This window comes from Narcine bancroftii, chromosome 5 (assembly GCF_036971445.1).
Source record: "Narcine bancroftii isolate sNarBan1 chromosome 5, sNarBan1.hap1, whole genome shotgun sequence".
Lineage (NCBI taxonomy): Eukaryota > Metazoa > Chordata > Chondrichthyes > Torpediniformes > Narcinidae > Narcine > Narcine bancroftii.
In genome coordinates this window covers 244,204,389-244,222,493 of record NC_091473.1, presented here as the reverse complement: position 1 = coordinate 244,222,493, position 18,105 = coordinate 244,204,389, and the positions used below count along the sequence as shown (strand labels likewise).

General features: G+C 43.9%; 1 protein-coding gene across 7 annotated transcripts in view; it reads left to right on the top strand.

Annotated features, from left to right (window-relative positions):
- magi3a (membrane associated guanylate kinase, WW and PDZ domain containing 3a) overlaps positions 1 to 18,105 on the top strand; it is a 141,118-nt gene that overhangs the window by 110,614 nt on the left and 12,399 nt on the right. For 3 of the 7 annotated variants that reach the window (XM_069941915.1, XM_069941914.1, XM_069941911.1), the window contains 9 exons: positions 3,028 to 3,119; positions 3,444 to 3,636; positions 4,888 to 5,100; positions 6,796 to 6,981; positions 8,121 to 8,229; positions 8,514 to 8,658; positions 11,040 to 11,183; positions 12,440 to 12,578; positions 15,444 to 17,914. In XM_069941915.1, coding sequence (XP_069798016.1) covers positions 3,028 to 3,119; positions 3,444 to 3,636; positions 4,888 to 5,100; positions 6,796 to 6,981; positions 8,121 to 8,229; positions 8,514 to 8,658; positions 11,040 to 11,183; positions 12,440 to 12,578; positions 15,444 to 16,264 — 2,042 coding nt within the window. In that variant the 3' untranslated portion in view covers positions 16,265 to 17,914. Of the gene's footprint in view, positions 1 to 3,027; positions 3,120 to 3,443; positions 3,637 to 4,887; positions 5,101 to 6,795; positions 6,982 to 8,120; positions 8,230 to 8,513; positions 8,659 to 11,039; positions 11,184 to 12,439; positions 12,579 to 12,918; positions 13,004 to 15,443; positions 17,915 to 18,105 lie in introns of those variants that run through there. The other 4 variants (XM_069941916.1, XM_069941912.1, XM_069941913.1 and 1 more) reach the window with 4 other exon arrangements.

Sequence of the window (18,105 nt, the reverse complement as noted above, 5' to 3'; positions counted from 1 at the left end):
AGATCGAAGGAAGAGGTTTAAAGTCTGGAAGAACACCTTCATTTCAAAATAGATTTATTCCATTTTCTATGGAAAATAATTTTTTAAAAATCTGGCAAAATTGTGGTTTTGGGAAAATTAAAGATTGTTTTGAAGTTGGGAAATTTATTACTTTTAGTAGAATGAAGGAAAAATTTAAGATATTGGAAAATACAAAATTTTGTTTTTATTAAGTTAGATTCTTTTGTGAAATTTTTGGTCAAGATTTAGTATTACCAGTGGAGGCAGAAGTAGAATTATTATTAAGTCCTAGGGATGTAAAGAAATTTATTTCAGAGATGTATAAATTATTACAAAAGGTGGCTTGAAAAGAAGGAGTTCATAAATCAAGACACAAATAGGAGGTAGATTTAAATAAGCAAATAGATGAATGTAGATGGATTCAGATACATAGAGAAAGTATGAAAAGTACAAGAAATGTAAGGTATCAGTTAGTTCAATATAATTTTGTTCATCAGTTATATTTAACACCACAAAAGTTACTTAATATGAATTATTATGTAACAGATTTATGTTTTAGATGTGGACAAGAAGTTGGTACTTTTTTTCATTCGACTTGGCCGTGTTGCACAATTAAACCTTTTTGGCTTGATCTGGGTAATAATTGGAATAAGATTCCCACAGGATCCAATGTTATTTTTACTGGGAGATGTTAGAGGAATTAAACCTAAATTAAAACTGAATATGTATCAAGTAAAATTTGTTCAAATTGCCTTGGCAATAGTTGGAAAATGTATTGCTATAACTTGAAAGTCTGATACTGACCTGGGAATGGATGGAGGGCGTGCAGAAGTTCCACGAGAAAATTGCTTGTAATTTAAGAGATAAATCAGACATTTTGGTGAAATATGGAGCTCATATTTACAAACTGTTGATATTAAAATTTGAATGAATCTCGAACATTCCCTTTATGTGTAGGAATGTGAAATACTCCTGTTGTGATTTTCTTTCCCCTCTTTTTTCTTCCTTTTTTAGTTTGTAGGGGGTGGGGGATTTATAAGAGGTTTTCGTTCTTTTGTATTTATTTTCTTTTTTATAAAATACCATATGTACTTGGATTAAATTTGAAATATGGTGATAGTTTTATATTAAATAATTTTAAAAATATATAATTTAAAATAAATAAATATTTTGGAATGATTTGCTCAGTTACAGGATACTGTTCAGCAGTGTCACATCCTCTGGGAAGAAGCTATTTCCCAGCTTAGTAGTCCTGATTTTGATGCTCCTGTACCACCACTGTGATGGCAGTGGGTCAAAGAAACTGCATTCCAGAAAAGGCCCTCAATAATTCTTTGAACCTTGTTTCAACAATGCTCCTGGTAAATGTTGTCGATAGAGGCCTACAACTGGGGGAATGAGAAGCAATTAAGAAAAGATATTTGGAGGAAGAATTGGGAGGTTAGGAATCGGTGTGAACTGGAAACTTGCTCTTTTATCAGACACCATTTTTGGACATTTTTCCACACCTTGATGAAGGGCTCAAGCCTGAAACATGAGTCATGTCTCTTTTTTAACCGTTGCTACATAAAGGACACTGTTTGACCTGCTGAGTTTCTCCAGCTTTCTCTCCAGACTTTCACTTTTTTATTTTAACTTGTACATTTTTCCTGACGTGACCAAAGGTGTAACAATTTCAAACTTACTATTGTGGATGAAACTCTAAATTGAGGAAAACTAAGCAAATCATCTTGACTTTGGATAAAGTGCAGAGCCAGGTTTACAGGACCCAAGCTGATCATAATATACACGTGTCTAACCAAACATGAAACGTCTGGTCCATTTGAGTTCAGGTGACTCTATGCAGAGGCATCAAAAGATAGAGCATCTTGAGCGAAGAAGTGATCAAATTAAAAACCTGCAAAAACACACACATGCTGGAGAAACCCAGCAGGTCAAACAGTGCCTTTATATAGCAAAGGTAAAGATGAAGGGCTCCAGCCCAAAACGTCGGTGATGTATCCTCACCGTTGCTATATAAAGGCACTGTTTGACCTGCTGAGTTTCTCCAGCATTTATGCATTTTTTTTCACTTAACCACGATGTCAACAGAATCCTGTGTTTTACCCTAAATTAAAAACCTGGATGTAGCATTTGAAAATGTATTGTTTTTCTGAACATTTCTTGTTAGAAACGTATGTATTCTATAAATAATAGCCGTTTTAGTTGCAGGATGTTGCAGAAATATAAATATGTTGAGAAAATATTCGAGAAATTTTAACTTGCTGGCATCATTGTGGCTAGTCCAGTTCCAGAAATTGTTAATCACACTAATAGGGTACTCCATGTGACTTTACATATGGGGGGGTATATTGTAGTTGTTAATTGATACAGGATGTTCCAACTGATTCTTTTTGATTTAGTTTTCGAATGGGGTGTTTTTCCATTAACACTTCCCCAGTGCCTATGATGGAGTCCATTTCTGTGGCGTGCCACTCAGTCTCAGGAAGAATTTTTAGTTTAAATCCGTTACGTGCTCAGACATCTGATCCTCAGTGGTTTAAAGGAACATGAGATGCTTCTGGGATGGGGGAGGGAAGGCCCATTACGATTTTGCTTCTAATTTCAATCTGATATCAAAAACGAAGACATTACCTTCCATCTAAGATCCGTTGTAGAGTTGGGAGAAAAAAATAAAAGGGCAAGAACCCAGTAATTATTCTAGATGGGTATGCTTCAAGGCTACAAGAATAGAGATGGTGTACTTGCACTTTGGCAAAACGAGCACACACAGCACTTTCACAATGCAGCCCAAATCCAAGTTGGGCGTAGGAACAACTCCCAGTCTTTCTGGTGTCTTAGCAAATAAGGTTCTGATGGCTGAGTTTTAGAAATAGACCACACAGTCAGGCCTGGAATGGGCAGTGATGTCCACTGCATCAGTGACTGGGGTATATCTATGCCTGTTTCCATGGATTCTGCATCCCTTTGACCATTTCACTGCAGCTTCGTCACTTCTTACAACTTCTGGGTTTCCTTGTTGTTTAGCTCCGAACATTAAAGACATCGATATCTTCCTGCGTAAATTGGAGAGTGGATTTGGATTCCGAGTGCTTGGTGGTGATGGGCCAGACACGCCCGTAAGTATTTTTTCACTTACTTTAAAACCCCTCCTTTCCCTCTGGAATGGGCTTGGCAACTCTCCTTGTAATCAGTTGACTGTAACTGTTAGAATTGTGTGAAAACATTAAAGACTGTGATGTTGGTGAGAAGTAACAGTTTCGAAGGCAGAGGGCCAGATGCTGAGTTGACTGATACTATGGTAACGCATGCTCTCTGTAGCTGTACTGGAAAGTTTATCCATTTTGGAGTCAGCGAGTTGGGTGGTGATGTGATATTAAAAAGTCAAGTAGGATCTGGGGCTTAACTCTTCTTTTGCTCTTTGTTCCCATTTCACTTGTCAGGTTCTAATTGGGGCCATAATCCCACTGGGGGCAGCTGAGCGAGATGGGCGCCTTCGTGTGGCTGATGAGCTGCTGTGTGTTGATGGAGTCTCGGTTAAAGGGAGGTCTCACCGCTTTGTGTTGGAGCTTATGCAAAATGCAACACGAAATGGCCAGGTGCTATTGTCAATCAGGAGAAACATCCTGCCTACTGGTAAGTGTGACTGGAAGGGGCAAGTGTGGACAGCACAGTTCAAAGCCCAAGCCATCCCTGGGAAGGTCGAGTGTAGAGCTGGGTTTTCTTGATGGCCCACCCTGCTACAAATAATTGTGATCACTCCATCCAGCAGCATGGTTAAAAACTATAGAGACCTGAAGATTCCACATTGAGCAGAGTGCGACGCACCCCGTGGGTCAGAGACACAAGTCTCGATTGTCCTCGAATTGTTAGCACTTTTTCCAGGCCTAGCTTGGATGATGTTTTTTTGAAGGAGTTAAGCCCCTATAGCATTTGACATTCTGTCATGCAGGACAAAGCAGCTTGCTTTCTGGGCAGCCCCACCTTCAACCTCTGCAATGACACTGCAGTAACTTCAAGGTTTTGTCAGCACTTCGCAGCCTAGAAGGCCACAGTGAGCCGACCGGTCACATATCATCCCAATGTGGGCAATTCTTTCATTGTTGCAGAGTCAAAATGGTGGTTCCATTTTAACTATGATCGATTTGGTTCTCTTCTTCTGACCATCCAACCCATAGGATGATGATGGTCCCTTTCATCCAGTCTGTGAGGATACTGCACTCCTCAGAAAGGAACAGCGTGTGTGCGCGTGTGAATGGATTTAGGTGAATACGGGGTTGCACAGGTCCAGACCCACCTTCTCGGCATCCCCTCTCTGATCCAACCAAATGGCAAGGTCCAAGATGGCTGGGGGAAGTTCTGTAGCGCAGTGTCCAGACTAAGCTTCGATGCAAAGGAAACCCATTCCATGCTTCACGGCACGCGCTTGCTCAATAGCCGCTGACCCTACGAGAGGGTTCGTCTGCCCTTTGACAGGGCTTGTTTTTCATCCTGTAGGGTGTCTAGCCACCCTCCGCACCAGGCTTGCCTGGTGGGGGTGCTGGTTTAGTCGCCGACAAATAGTACTGGGTTGCGTGGTACCAGTAGCACTCAGACAAGTGACCTGACTGTCACAATGTCAAGTGCAGATGGGGAAGGCCAATAAGGGGTGTATGTTGAGAAATAAGTACTTTTTAAGTTACATTTATTTGTGGGGGAAATTTTCAAGGCACTGAGAAGGGAAGCTAAGTAATTGGGTAAATCGAGCTCCCACAGCGTGGTGTCAAATTGTCCGTATTCTTATTCTGTGAGCTCAGGGTAATCTTCCCAAGCAAAAGATTTTAAAGTCCACTGTTTAGCTTCACTCCTATTGTGCGACTCACCTGGTCTCTCAAACTTTCTCAACAGCAGAGGACCAGCATGACGATGGTCGAGATTCAAGTTCCAACCCTGCAGAGAATGGCTCTCCAAGGATGAATCACGCGGACCATGCCCACAAAACCCCCCCAGGCCCCATCTCAACGGAGCCTGCACAGTCTTACGACATTGTCTTGCAGCGTAAAGAGACTGAAGGGTTTGGCTTTGTCATCATCACCTCGAAGAACAGGTCTTCAACTATTGGTGAGTGGAGCCTGGTGGTCTTCAGGGAATGGGGTTGCTGGGAAGGAATTTTGAATGATGCATCAGCAGATCAGATCAAAGTGAATCTAGATTAGTATTGGGCATCCTTAGTTATGGTGAGAAAACAGGGGAATGGGGTTGAAGGGAAAGGTGCACCAGCCATGAGCCTTAGAGTTATCACTTGTCATTTTCATCAGCCATTATGTTTTAATATTTTAATGTTTTAAATCTTCGTCCGCGAAGCCAAGCCAAAGAATGTTTTAACACTTCACCTTAAAGATAAAAATCGCAGATGGGAGCAATTTCCCCTCCCCCTGCACTATATATACCAATTTTTTTTTAAATTGTAAAACTTTTTGACGATTTCAAGTGTTTTTGGTTTTTAACAATAAATTCTCCCTGAAGTTTATTTTGAAACTATTCTCCTATCCTGTGTGTAACATTTCTCAAGTTTTCGACGAGGGTTTTTAGAGTAATCTGCCACCTAATGGCCATTCAGTGGCACTACTTGTATCCTCACGGACTTCTCCGGGGAGTGGAGACAAGTAATTTCTTCTGCCCTCATTCTCTTTTATCTCCTGCACCTCCCATCTGTCACGTGTGGTGGTATTTGTTGGGGGGTGGGGTTGGGAGGTTAATTGAGAATACAGCTGAGGGTAAATTATTTTTGAGTGCCCGTTGTAGAGGGCTATTCAGACCCTTCTTTATCCACAGATCTTTTAAATCACTGTTGATTTGTATCTTAATTTATTTTTATTTGTCTAACAAACCCATTAATCTCAGCTTGGACAATTTTAATTCTCATTTCAGCTACCCACTGTAAAAAGAGGCTTTTTTTTAAACCGAGACCTAATTCTTAGGCTATGTCCCCCTCCAGTGGCATATCTAGGTCAAGTGGTGTGCTAGGGCTGCCACTGACATCGGTGTCCCCCTCCTCCGTTTAAAAAAAAAACACACTAAAAACCGCCACACACTAACTGTGCCGTTACCGCAGGACATAGTTTCCATTTTAAGTGCCCCTCACCACCACCGTTGCGAGATGCCAATCTGTCTTTATCTCTTCCCTCCTCCTGATCACTGGGAGCCCACTTTCTGGTAATGGAACTCTGTCAGCAGTTTGCTTGGGGAGCAGGACACAGGACGAGCTGCAGGGATATCGGTGAGGTATTAATTGGAAAATCTCCAAGGGCTGTTAGTGGAGCCATTGACGGGTGGCCGGCAGGCTGTCAAGAGAGCGGCTGGCAGGGCCGTCAGGGGGCTGTGATAGCCCCACCTGCTGACAGCCCGCCCCGCTGGCTGCCAGGGCCCCGCCACCTCACTGGGCCGCATCAGTCTTTGGGGCTGTTCATCGGCACCAGCAGCTCAATGCAGGATCAATGGGGAAAAAAATTTGTCTTCCCTACCCATCATCCCCCCACCCTCCCCCCTGCGCAGCTGGAACCCTGGCTTTGCATTTCCCATTGAGCTGCAGCCAGGTGCCACTTGCAGTAGGAACACCCCCAAAGTGGCCTGTATTGGGCAGGTAAGGCAAGGAGAGTGGTGTCCCCCTGCAAGTGGCGCTCCAGTTCTGTGTCCCACCTGTCATATTGTATTCTCAAGCACAGATGATGAATTAATTGCTTTCTTTAATTGAACGTTAATTCTCTCCTGATCACAATCAGATTAACTCCCCTCCTGCCTTTCCTTTCCTCATAGCAGTGCCGCACAAAATTGGTCGCATTATTGAGGGAAGCCCAGCCGATCGCTGTGGGAAGTTGAAGGTGACGGACCGTATCTCAGCAGTAAATGGCCAGTCCATCGTACAGATGCCCCATCATGACATTGTCCAGCTCATCAAGGACGCAGGGCAGACGGTCACTCTCACTGTCACTCCTGAAGAAGGTAGGCAGTCAAAAGCAGCTCATGGCTCTCAAACCCACAGAGGCCCACCTGCCCAGTGGGATACTTGGATCTATATTTCCTGTGGTTTGTGCTTGGTGCATCTCCAGCAACTTTGAAAGATGAGTCTCCCTGTAAATCCTAGATCCTGGCTAATGTACAGATGTCGCCAGTTGCTGATACCAACACATCCTGCGGTTCAGATGTGAGACTTGGCAAGGTTGCCTCTTTGTTGGCTGAGGTTGCTCTGTTCTCCAGAACCTCTCGGCCCCAATAGTTGAAAAGGGGCACATCAACAACTGGCTGGCATGTAGATGCCTGAGATTCCCAAAGTTTGGGCACAGTGACTTCCCCCTTGCTGCATCTTTTACCTATCCATGCCTTTGAAGGTCACATTGATAGAAAATGCAACACTTCAGCAGGTTTTGTCTCCTACTGTGTGTGAAAGAAGCTAGATGTGCCTCCCACTCCTATAATATGCAGTCTAGCTTTGTTCCTTTGAGAGAATAATTGTGGCATTCTGGACCGATTGCTTTCATTTTTCCACACAGTCCAAGAGTTGAGCATTTGATGCCTAGTTTCTATTTGTGTTCAATGAATGTTTGTGTTGGGCAATGGATTACCTTAGTTCTAAGTTTTTGCACAAAGAACTCGAGAACCATAGCACTTTAAAAGTACAATTGAAATGCAGACAGTATTATAAAGTATGAGGTTAACATCTGGAAGCCAGCATCTCCTCTGGAACATTCTATGCTGCATGAGGAGTGATGGACAACACTGTTCAGATCTCCAGAGAAATGCATAGTCACCTGATGGGAGAGGGAAGGCCCTTAATATCAGAACTTGACTTCAAAGCATCTGCTGCGTCATTTTAATTTTTTTAATTTAATTTCGACATTCAACCCAGTAACAAGCCCGTGCCACTCAATTACACCCAAATGACCTACGAGCCCGGTACGTTTTGGAATGCATCATCGATTAAACTGCCCATTTCCCTAACTAATCCATCTCTGCCAGAGTAACAGCGTCCGACTGAGGCTAGATTGGAGCTGTAGACATCTGCGCACCAGGAATTGTGTAAAAATCAGTAGGCAATGAGCACTCAACATCTGCTAACAACGCTTTCACTCTGTTCCTTCAAGATGTGACTGGCCCTCCATCAGGAGGCAGCTCAGCCAGGCAGAGCCCAGCCTTGCAGCACAAACCCGTGGGACAAACTCCAAGCCTGCACATCCCAGCGCAGGACAACAGGTAAGAGGCCTGGTCACTCTGGGGTTCAAGGGGGCATGCAGTGGTGGTTCTGCACTGAGCTTAGAGAATGTAATGGCGGAGCAGGTCTGACAGGCTTGGCTTTCAGAGGTTTGGTGCCCTCCTGTAGATTTGATTTCTCAAATAGTGCGTCTGGTGGGAGGTTGAGCTGGAGAGGTGAGCATTGGGACCCACATTGTGGAAGTAAGGATTTGAGATGGGAAGGGAAGGAGTGAGGAATCTGAAGTTTGAAATTATTGGCTTACTGTAAGCTTTCTGTTTAACAGCAAGACGGATGTAGACGAAAGGGGTAGTGCGCAGTCACGTGACTTTGTGAAACCACTTCCTTCTAACTACAGGCAGCCAGCATCTGATCAGTACCCACAGACAGCGGCTGACAGAGAGACGCAGACTGCAGGCAGCAGACCTCAGGTAAAACCCACAATGTTAAAACTTGAAAATCTGCAGTCACTGTGGTTGAAGCAAAAATACAAAGCTGGAGAAACTCAGCAGGTCAAGCAGTGTCCTTTACATAGCAACGGTAATAATACATTACCGACATTTCCGGCTTGAGCCCTTCATCGTGGTATGGGAAAATGTTGGTAGGTGTCCAAACAAAAGAGTTGGCGGTGGGGGGGGGGTGGGGGGGAGGGATGGCCACCTATGACCCCTTGCCTTGTGACCATCCTTTCCCACACCCTCACTGTTGTTTGGATGCCTACCCACATTTTCCCATACCTCGATGAAGAGCTCAAGCCCGAATCGTTGGGTTATGTATTTTTTTTGAAGTCAAGATCTTGGTTCTCCCAACATTCTTTTCACCAGCTGTCTAGCTTAGACAGATGTCTAGCTTAGACATTCTTTTCACCAGGTGTCTAGTTTAGACAAATGTCTGTCTTAGACATTCTTTTCACCAGCTGTCTAGCTTAGACAGATGTCTGTCTTAGACATTCTTTTCACCAGCTGTCTAGTTTAGACAGATGCTCTTCTGATTTAATCCCAAATTGTGGCACTTGTACCTTCACCCATATTGTCCAGTCTAAAAGTCCTGTTTTCTTGGGTGACTGTAAATGATATTTATAATTTAAATTTACACACATAGATTCTAACCCGGGTCGCTGGTGCTGTAATAGTGTGGCGCTAAGTGTGCTGTCCAATGGAAGAAGTCAAAGCAAGGAACTTGGACTGAACCTCAAGTTAGGCCTGAGTCAGGCTATTGTGCCCCATTCTGGACACCTTTATTCTTGGATGCCAAGTTCTTGGGAACAAATGGGCACTGAGATTCACTAAAATGTTTCCAAGGAAAAGGAATACACCGAAAATAAATTATTAATTAATTGATATTCATACAGCACAGTAACTGGCCCTTTCGGCCCACGAGTCTGTGCCGCCCAATTGCCCAATATTTGAACAGTGGGAGGAAACCGAAGCACCCAGAGGAAACCTGTGCAATCACAGGGAGAACGTACAAACTCCTTACAGGCAGTATAAGATTCAAACCCCGGTCCCGATCACTGGCGCTGTAACACGATTACGTTAACCACTATACTAACTGAGCCACTCCCTTGGGTTGGAGGGATGCACATAACTGAATCACTTCAGCTAAATCCAGGACATCTGTCAGGAAACAAGAATACACAGATTTAAGATCATAGATACAAGAAAGCAATGTTTATACGTTGTGTTTTAATGTGGAATCTGCTTCTTAAAGGTTCAAAGGTTCCTTTGTGCTTGTTAAAGTGTTTGTAGTCACTTTTTACTGGAATTGTGTGAACTTGGGGAAATACCCTATATACTCTTGTAATCGATACTATTATAGCCCACGCCCCATTTTATTAGCCCAAAAATCACATTTTCATATGACCCGTTTAAAAGTCAACCCCCCCCCCCCCTTTTTTGGCCCCAACCACCCACCCATCCGAGCTCCCGACACCCTGACCGCTGGAGGTCCTGAAGCCCTGACTGCAGATGTTCACCTCAGCTGCATGCCCATCCAAGCTCCCGACCCCCAGCTGCCCGCTCGGCCAGCAGAACTACCGATGCTCCAACCACGGACCCTTGCTCCGGCCGCCCGCCCATCCGAACTCTCAGTGTCTCAAATGCAGACTTACCACCCAGTCCTGGCCATCTGAGCTTCCGATGCCTCGAATGACATAGGTACTTATCGCAGTAGGTATGACCCATGTAAAAGTCGAGCTCCCCCAAAAGTGACCTGAAAAATTTGTCCAAAAAATTTGATGGTTACATGAGTATATGCTGGTAATTACTGGACCATGAGGAGATTTGAGGAAATGGGATTAATTTAGCTTGGGAGCTGGCCCGATTATCTCCTTCTAAGCTCAGTGATCTTAACTGAACAACATTATGATCGGCCTAAAATGGGTTCTGTCGTGCAGTAAATGTTATGGGATTATTAATCCCAAGAAAAGGTTCAAAGCCCATTTGAGCTTGTGAAACATTTTTATTTTAAAAATCTGATAAGATAGATAGGGTAGAGCATGCAGAATATTCTGATGGTAAATCCAGCTGGTTCACCAATTGGAGGAAAACACCTATGTCTTGTGACCACACTTCCACCATAAGTATCATCAACTGTCCTCTATCCTATTTGTTACTCAGTCGTAACCAACAGGTAAACAGAACGATTAGTAAATGCCAATAACCCTGCCAGTGCTACCCACATGAAGTGGATGAATATATATTTAACCTCGAGAACACACAACTTGCCACCCACGGTGTTACTTGTGCTAGGGCTTTTAAACATTCCACGTTGTCTTCCTGCTCACTCTTACCATTGTATGATTGCAAAACAGAACTCCGATTGCTTTGCTGTTGAATTGGAGAGGGGCCCCCGAGGATTTGGATTCAGTGTTCGTGGTGGCAAGGAATACAACATGGGACTCTTCATTCTCCGTCTAGCTGAGGGAGGTGCAGCGTTACTTGATGGCAGAATCCAAGTGAGTTTTTAAAGCAGATCTGTGCCAGTTGCAGAAGGATGGCATATGTTATACGTACTCTGGGTGTATCTGACCTGGAATGGGAGGGAGAATGGTCTGAGCTGTTTTCTGTCATGGAATAATGAGTTTCTCAAAATGAGAGAACACATGATGAGTCTTTTTAATCATTGCACAAGTAATAATGAACCGAGAGGTGCTGGACTTCAGGCTTCTGTACCTTCTGCCTGAAGAGTTAGCAAGAGGAGAGTGTGACCAGGAATCCAATGAGGGTTGCCTTCTTGAGTTAACGCCTCGCAAAGATGCAAAATCAAAGCATTTTAAGAAATGATGGCTGTTGCCTTGAATACTGCAGAAACAAATGTGCTGCAAGGCAGAGCACCCTGTGAGGAATGGGACTCATCTGATTGTGTAGCTATAATGGACCAGATGATTTGCTTCTCTGCTACATTCTGAATAATCTAAGAGTGGTGTTCCAGGTGATTAATTCAGATCTGCACTTTAGAATCTTACTTCTCCTTAACCCCCCCCCATCACCTCTCATCGCTTCTGGCCTCGCAGCAGCAATCATCAAGGATCCACACCAGCCAGCACACGTTCTGCTCTCGCTGCTACCATCAGAAAAGAGGTATCGGGGCCTCAGACTCACACCACCAGGTTCAGGAACAGCTGCTCCCCCTCCCCCATCAGACTCCCACAAACTCAATCAGGGATCATTTAAGGACTCTCACTTTTGCACTTTTTTTCCTCTATATTGCACAGTCAGTTTGTTTACATTTTTTGTGTATTATGTGTACGTTGAGTACAGATTTTTTTTGTGCATTGCCAATAAGTGGTAATTCAGAGACTCCGATAGCTCAGTGGTTAGAGCACTGGCCTTGTAAACAAGGGGTCACTAGTTCGTTCCTCGCTGGGGCCTCATTTCTGTGAGGGGCACTGGACAAAGTGGCGGCTCTCTGTCTTCCTTACAGTAGACAAAGTTAAAGAATTTCATGTATGTTGCATTCTAAATGTAGTATTATGTGACAATAATGAAACCTTTACCTTCTGCCTTGCTCGCAGGAAAAAATAATTTAAGGGTTGTATGTGATGTTATGTAATGTACTCTGACAATAAATGTGATATTGTCCTCACTGCCCCCTCTTGTACTGGCGTTTCCAATTTACATGGCACCATCCACACTCTACTCCCCTGACACATCAACATCATATGGAGGTCTGATTGTACTTTTTTCCCCATTTTTCTTTCCACTCTTGCAGGTTGGTGACCAGATTGTTGAAATCAATGGGGAGTCTACACAAGGGATCACGCACAAAAGAGCCATCGAGCTGATTCAGTCTGGAGGCAGGAAGGCACATCTGGTCCTGAAGCCAGGCATAGGTCAGGTGCCTGACTTTGGTGGGTTCCCCTTTAAGTCTTAATTTTACAGAGTATATTGTTGTAATATACTGATTGGGGTAGGGGTGGTCAGTAATAGTAAAGCGGTATATTTTGTTTCCACCACCACCCAATCCACCAGATGTTATAGAACTGAATGATGTTTCCATCATGAGACAGTAATGGCTAGAAGATTCTTTTGAAGACCCCCCTCCCTCCATCTTGCCCCTTGGTCTGTGCGTATCTGTCTCTTCGGCCTGCTCTTGACCACTGGCTTTGCAGAAATGTGATCTTCTGTGGAACTTTTATTTTTATTCTCATAGTTGCATTTAGTCCTAGGCTTCTCCCTCCCCTTCTCTAGGAATGGCACCTTGCAGCCTCTCGACATGTACGACTCACGAGCAGCGCTGAGGCTTCACATCTCCTCTCATCTCTCCTGGGACCTGGTAAATCAGCACGTCTTTTACTTGGTTTATGTTCAGACCCTCAACTTTATTTTTGCAGTTTTGATTTGGCGTGTATCTTCTTTCTTTTTGCCCTTGTCTCCGTTGTCTTCCTGTGTACCACCTCACCAAGACCTTGGTCTCATCCTCATGGCAAACCCCACTCTGTCCATTTTTCATACTTGCTTGGCCTTCTTGCAGAATCCTGCAGTCTGGTTGAATCTGCTGAACTGCAGGACCTTCTGTGCTAACACTTCAACTTTGTTTGAGAGCAAATGTTTATGCAACACCTTTCCCGAGCCCAGGATGTCCCAAAGCACTTCACAGTCAATGAAGTGTGTTAGGAACTGAGACAGCCAAACTTAGCACAGTAAGGTTTCCCAGAAATTGTGATAAAAGTCTTAATCAGATTTTAATGCTGGTTAAATATTGCAAGGACACCCAGAATATGGCCCCTGCTTTTCTTCAGAACAATGTCATGCAATCCCTTGGACTTGCCCAAGAATGGTTATATTTAATGACAAATCTGAAAGATGCCATCTCCAATGGCAGTGTCCTTCTGATAGAGGAACATTGGCCAGCATTGCGTTCAGGTCTCTGGCAGGCCACCTGAACCCAGTCTTTGACTCAGGATAATGAGCAAGTACATCTCTCTTGAGTAGAGACAGAAATTATTCCACTTGAGAGAAAGCCAGATCTAGAAGCCAATAGTTAGAATTAAATCCATCCAAAACATTAATTTGAGAGAAAGCGCAACTGAAGAATCTGTTACAAGGAGTCCCTTCAAAAGCAAAATATGGCAGATGCTCTAATCTGAAGCACTCAAGTCAAATAGCACCCGTCGAAGAGAAAGAATGGACTTCTAGGTTGATTACACTGAACAACAAAGATTTTTCCTTGCTGAACCCCTTTGGGTGTATTTTATGGATTTCGCTGTTCACGAAAATTGCCTTAAAATGTTCCTATTATTTATCATTTTTTAGATGTAGCCTATTTTTGTGATTTCCTATCATATTTTGTCTACTAGCATATTGCCCACAAAGCAAGCTGTTTTGTTCAGTCTAAGCAGGTCTGGACATGCACAGCGCGGGTGCGAGGCAAATATTGGCTTAGGCCTGGACATGCTTAAAATAGATGCAGGCAGGCTATAAAAAGCAGCTCACCTATACAGAGGCAGTGCATTACATAGATTATAGATTGAATTCATGTTGATACAAATGTCCTTCAGGCAATAGCATAGTGAGTGTACTTAACAATAGGATTCATTGCCTTCAGGAAGATTCAGTACAGCAGAAATGACTCGTCAATGCTGCAACAGCTGCGATACATTCTGTTACATTTGTGGTGAGTTTACACTTGGCTCAAAGATGCAGCACGACCGCACTTATTAACAAAGCCTATGAGCTCTATTTCAGTTGTAAAATTGGTGTCTAAGACAAACCCTGGGCTCCTCACATTTGTTGTGCAACTTGTACAGTCAACCTGAGAGCTTGGGTTAGAGATATATTATGCAATTAAACATACTAAATTCAATAAAAGTTAATGTTTCTGCAACTTAGGAACAGGAGTAGGCCAAAAATGGCCCATCGCGCCTGCTTACTATATGATACAGCAAATCTGAAATTATCTTTGTATTCAACTTGAAGTTGCTTATCAAATGTTTTGGAAAATAATTGTTGTCCAGTGCAACCTTTCATCAGAAATGGAGTGCAAGGTCCAAAGAGCAGAAATGCATGGGAGGAGAAGCCAGATGGAGAATGTCATAGGAAAGCATGCTAAAGATTGAGATGAGATAGGTTCTGAAGAAATTCTCACCAAGCATAAACACCAGCATTAGATCAAAGACCCATTTCTCTTCTGTGATGTTGCATCCAGAGAAGTAAACTGCAAGATATGAACAGCCTCTCATCCCCTCCTTAAATGTTCAGTCAAGGTAAGTCCATTCACTACATCTCATCTGTGGCTTGTCTTCTTTACCTCTGAGCCAATCCAGCCCTCCAGAGTGGACACCCATCTTCTCACCTTCCAAACTTCAGATCCTGTGAAGCTCCTTGGGATGTTTTGCTTTTTTGATATATAGGTGCTATATAAATGTTTCTCATGCTCTGGCTCCTGCGAGAATCTTTGAATCTTGAATGAGCTTATGTACCAGTTCACTAACCAAATTTTGGAAGACCACTGCTTTATTGCACCTTTCCATAAATGACATCATCTTCATTTTCACTCAACACATAACCGTGATGCGCTGATCTCCCTCCATTGCATAAGTCTTTAGTCTGTCGCCCTCTTCACTCTCCTCTGACCTCTTCTCTGCATCATGGGGTATAGGGTGTACATGCACTGATGAAGGAGAGATGTGGGATTGTGTGTGCAGGTGATGTTTTATTGGTTAAATGTGCCATTTGTTTCTTTTCTAATCCTGATTAAATGGTTGATTTTCTAGATGATCTGGATACCCAGGACACTCCATATTCCAGCCTCCAGGACCTACCTACAGCTCCTGAAGACTTGCCATCACCATCTTTTCCACACTCCGCCCCAAACCTTACTGATCCCGAAAGGACTCTGTTGAAGGAGAAGCCACAGAGAGAACGAGAGCCTGGAACCCACCTTGAGGGCATGTGGGAAGAAGGTCGCACCGAGTTTGCACAGGAAAGGGTGGCACAGCAAAGAACCTCGGAGTCAGGGGAGAACACGAGCAGCCCGAGGAGAGCACGGATGGCCGGCCGCAGGGACAAAAGGGCTCTGAGCCCACGCAAAGCCGTCGGCTCCCGGGAGCAGCCGGGCAGTCCCAGGAAGGCCGAGAGGGGTGAATGCAAGCACCAAGCGCAGGATAGCGCCAGCTCCCGGGGATTGGTTGTGAGGGAGCGGCCGGCAGCAGGAGGTCGGGGGCGATCGTGCAGCCCGCGGGCAGGAGAAGCGGAGGAGATGCTGGGCGGATCCAACCTGCACCCGAGCAGAGCAGCAGAGGGTCGAGCCAGCAGCCCAGAGGGCGGCCACGGTAAGGTGGAGCTGCCAGGGACTGACCAGAGGCTCCCAGCAAAGAGCTTGGAACAACCTAGCAGCCAGGGAGAGGCACAGAGCCAGCCCACAGCAGCTTACGCCCCCAGTAACAGCGCGGATGGAGCGAAGAGCCAGGATCGAAGGAAGGGGGTACACAGCGGCTCAATATTGCCTTCCAGCCCAGGAACAGCACCAACCGCAAGAAAGACACCAATAACTCCTGGGCCCTGGAAAAAACCCGATGTTCAGAGGCCCGTGTAACAGAAAGCAAACAAATTATATATGTTAAATTATTTTTTTATAAACTTTGATTTCTGTTAAGCACCTGTTGCATCTTATTTAAAAGTTCTGCATCGAGGTTCGCTTGCACAAGTGAAGGAATTACTCCGGTAGTTGGCCGTTGGACACACTTGACTGGCTACGAAGGAAAGTCCAGGGTTCCCTGTTTGGCAGGTTGTTGGCTAGGTTTATCACTTCTGCGTTACTCACAGCTCAACGATTACCGCCTCTGATTGGGGGAAGTTCTGCCTTTGGGATGGATGGGTCTGCTGCAGTGGTGAGGCTGTCACGTGGCATCCACCTGTAACATCACTGATAAACTCTCTAGCCATTGTTTGCAGACCTGAACATCAGTGGTTTAAGAAGTGAAACATCTTGAGTATTAACCAGGGCAGCAATTTGTTTCATTTTGATTATTTTGTCAGTCTGGACTTCATGCCCCATCATGGGACGACTTGCCTTTTCTTTCTGTTAAACGTTGTGAAATTCTTCTTGTTGCCTTGTGCTAAGTTCAAATAACAATTTGAACAGCTATCTTTTTGGCTGCTTGTTTCCATATCTGCAAACTCCTCTTCATCAGAAAAAAGGTTCTAAAAATTTTGTTTGTGCTTTGCTACTCCCTGGACTGACCATGACTAATTTAGACCAGCGAGATCTGCCCGGAGCATATTCTATTTAGATTGACAATTATTTTCCCCTTGCTGTCATGCTAATGCAGTTTATTACTCACACCTTCAGTATTTGTAGCATTTTTATGTTTAAACATGATGCAGGTTATCTGCATTTCCCATCCCATGGGATGTTCACTCCTCTCCGATGTCAGAGGGTTTTGCGCGGTGTTCCTGTTCTGCGTCCCATAGAGATCGGTGCTGTAGCAAACACTTGCAATTGTTTAAGATCTGTAACTGATTATTCTGGAAATCGTGGCAGTGATAGAATTGAGGAACCATTTCTTTCTCTCAATAACTCTCAATAACTGCGCTCTTTCTTCCACCCAATTCTCCCTCCCACCCCACTCACATTGTAAGATGCCCTCTCTGACTTAAATCACATTGAGCATTTTGCATCTCTGAGAAATAATTGCATTGTCCTGCAGGGAGATGTGTTGCCAAGAAGCATTGCTCTTCCCCTCCATAGCACTGTATGTCCCTTTTCTATCCTTTCAGCTAAGAAACAGTAGGAAATAAAGACCCTGGACTGTGAGTGTGGTGCAGGCAGTGTCTTGTGACCACTTTACTGTTGCATTTCATATGCCATAATGTGTAAAGTATGAAGTTAGGAAATCATTCAGAAATGTTTTGATAGTTCACACTGCTCATCCACTAATCAGCTCCAGCTTTCACTCCACTGTTTGAATTTCCTTGTTGGTAGAGTAGCCATACTCGTTGTTCCACCCCATCAGTAACACAAAGCATCTTGCAGACTGTACAGTACTCAAGGCATGGGTGTGGCCTTCGAGTAAAGCTGAACAAGCCTTGAGTTGTTGGTTGTAAATTTTTATACTGTACAGTCTCTATAAATACTCATTAGGGAGAGATCTGTAAACCATCATTATTTTTTTATGTATGACATGAAAAATGCAATCTTTGGTCATGGTGTTGAACTGTAAAATAAATCTTAACTTTCAGTCTTCATGGTTCAAATGGTCAAGATAAAGTACTTTGGTGGTTATTGATTTGCTCTTTAAAGTGCTGCATTACAGGCGACCAATTTATGGAGAATTGAAGCAACAGAGTAAATTTACAAAGAGATTTATGGTGTGCTTCCTCAGAGCTCATTCCCTATCTTTTCTGTCCACAATTATATAGTTCATAGTTGGTTAA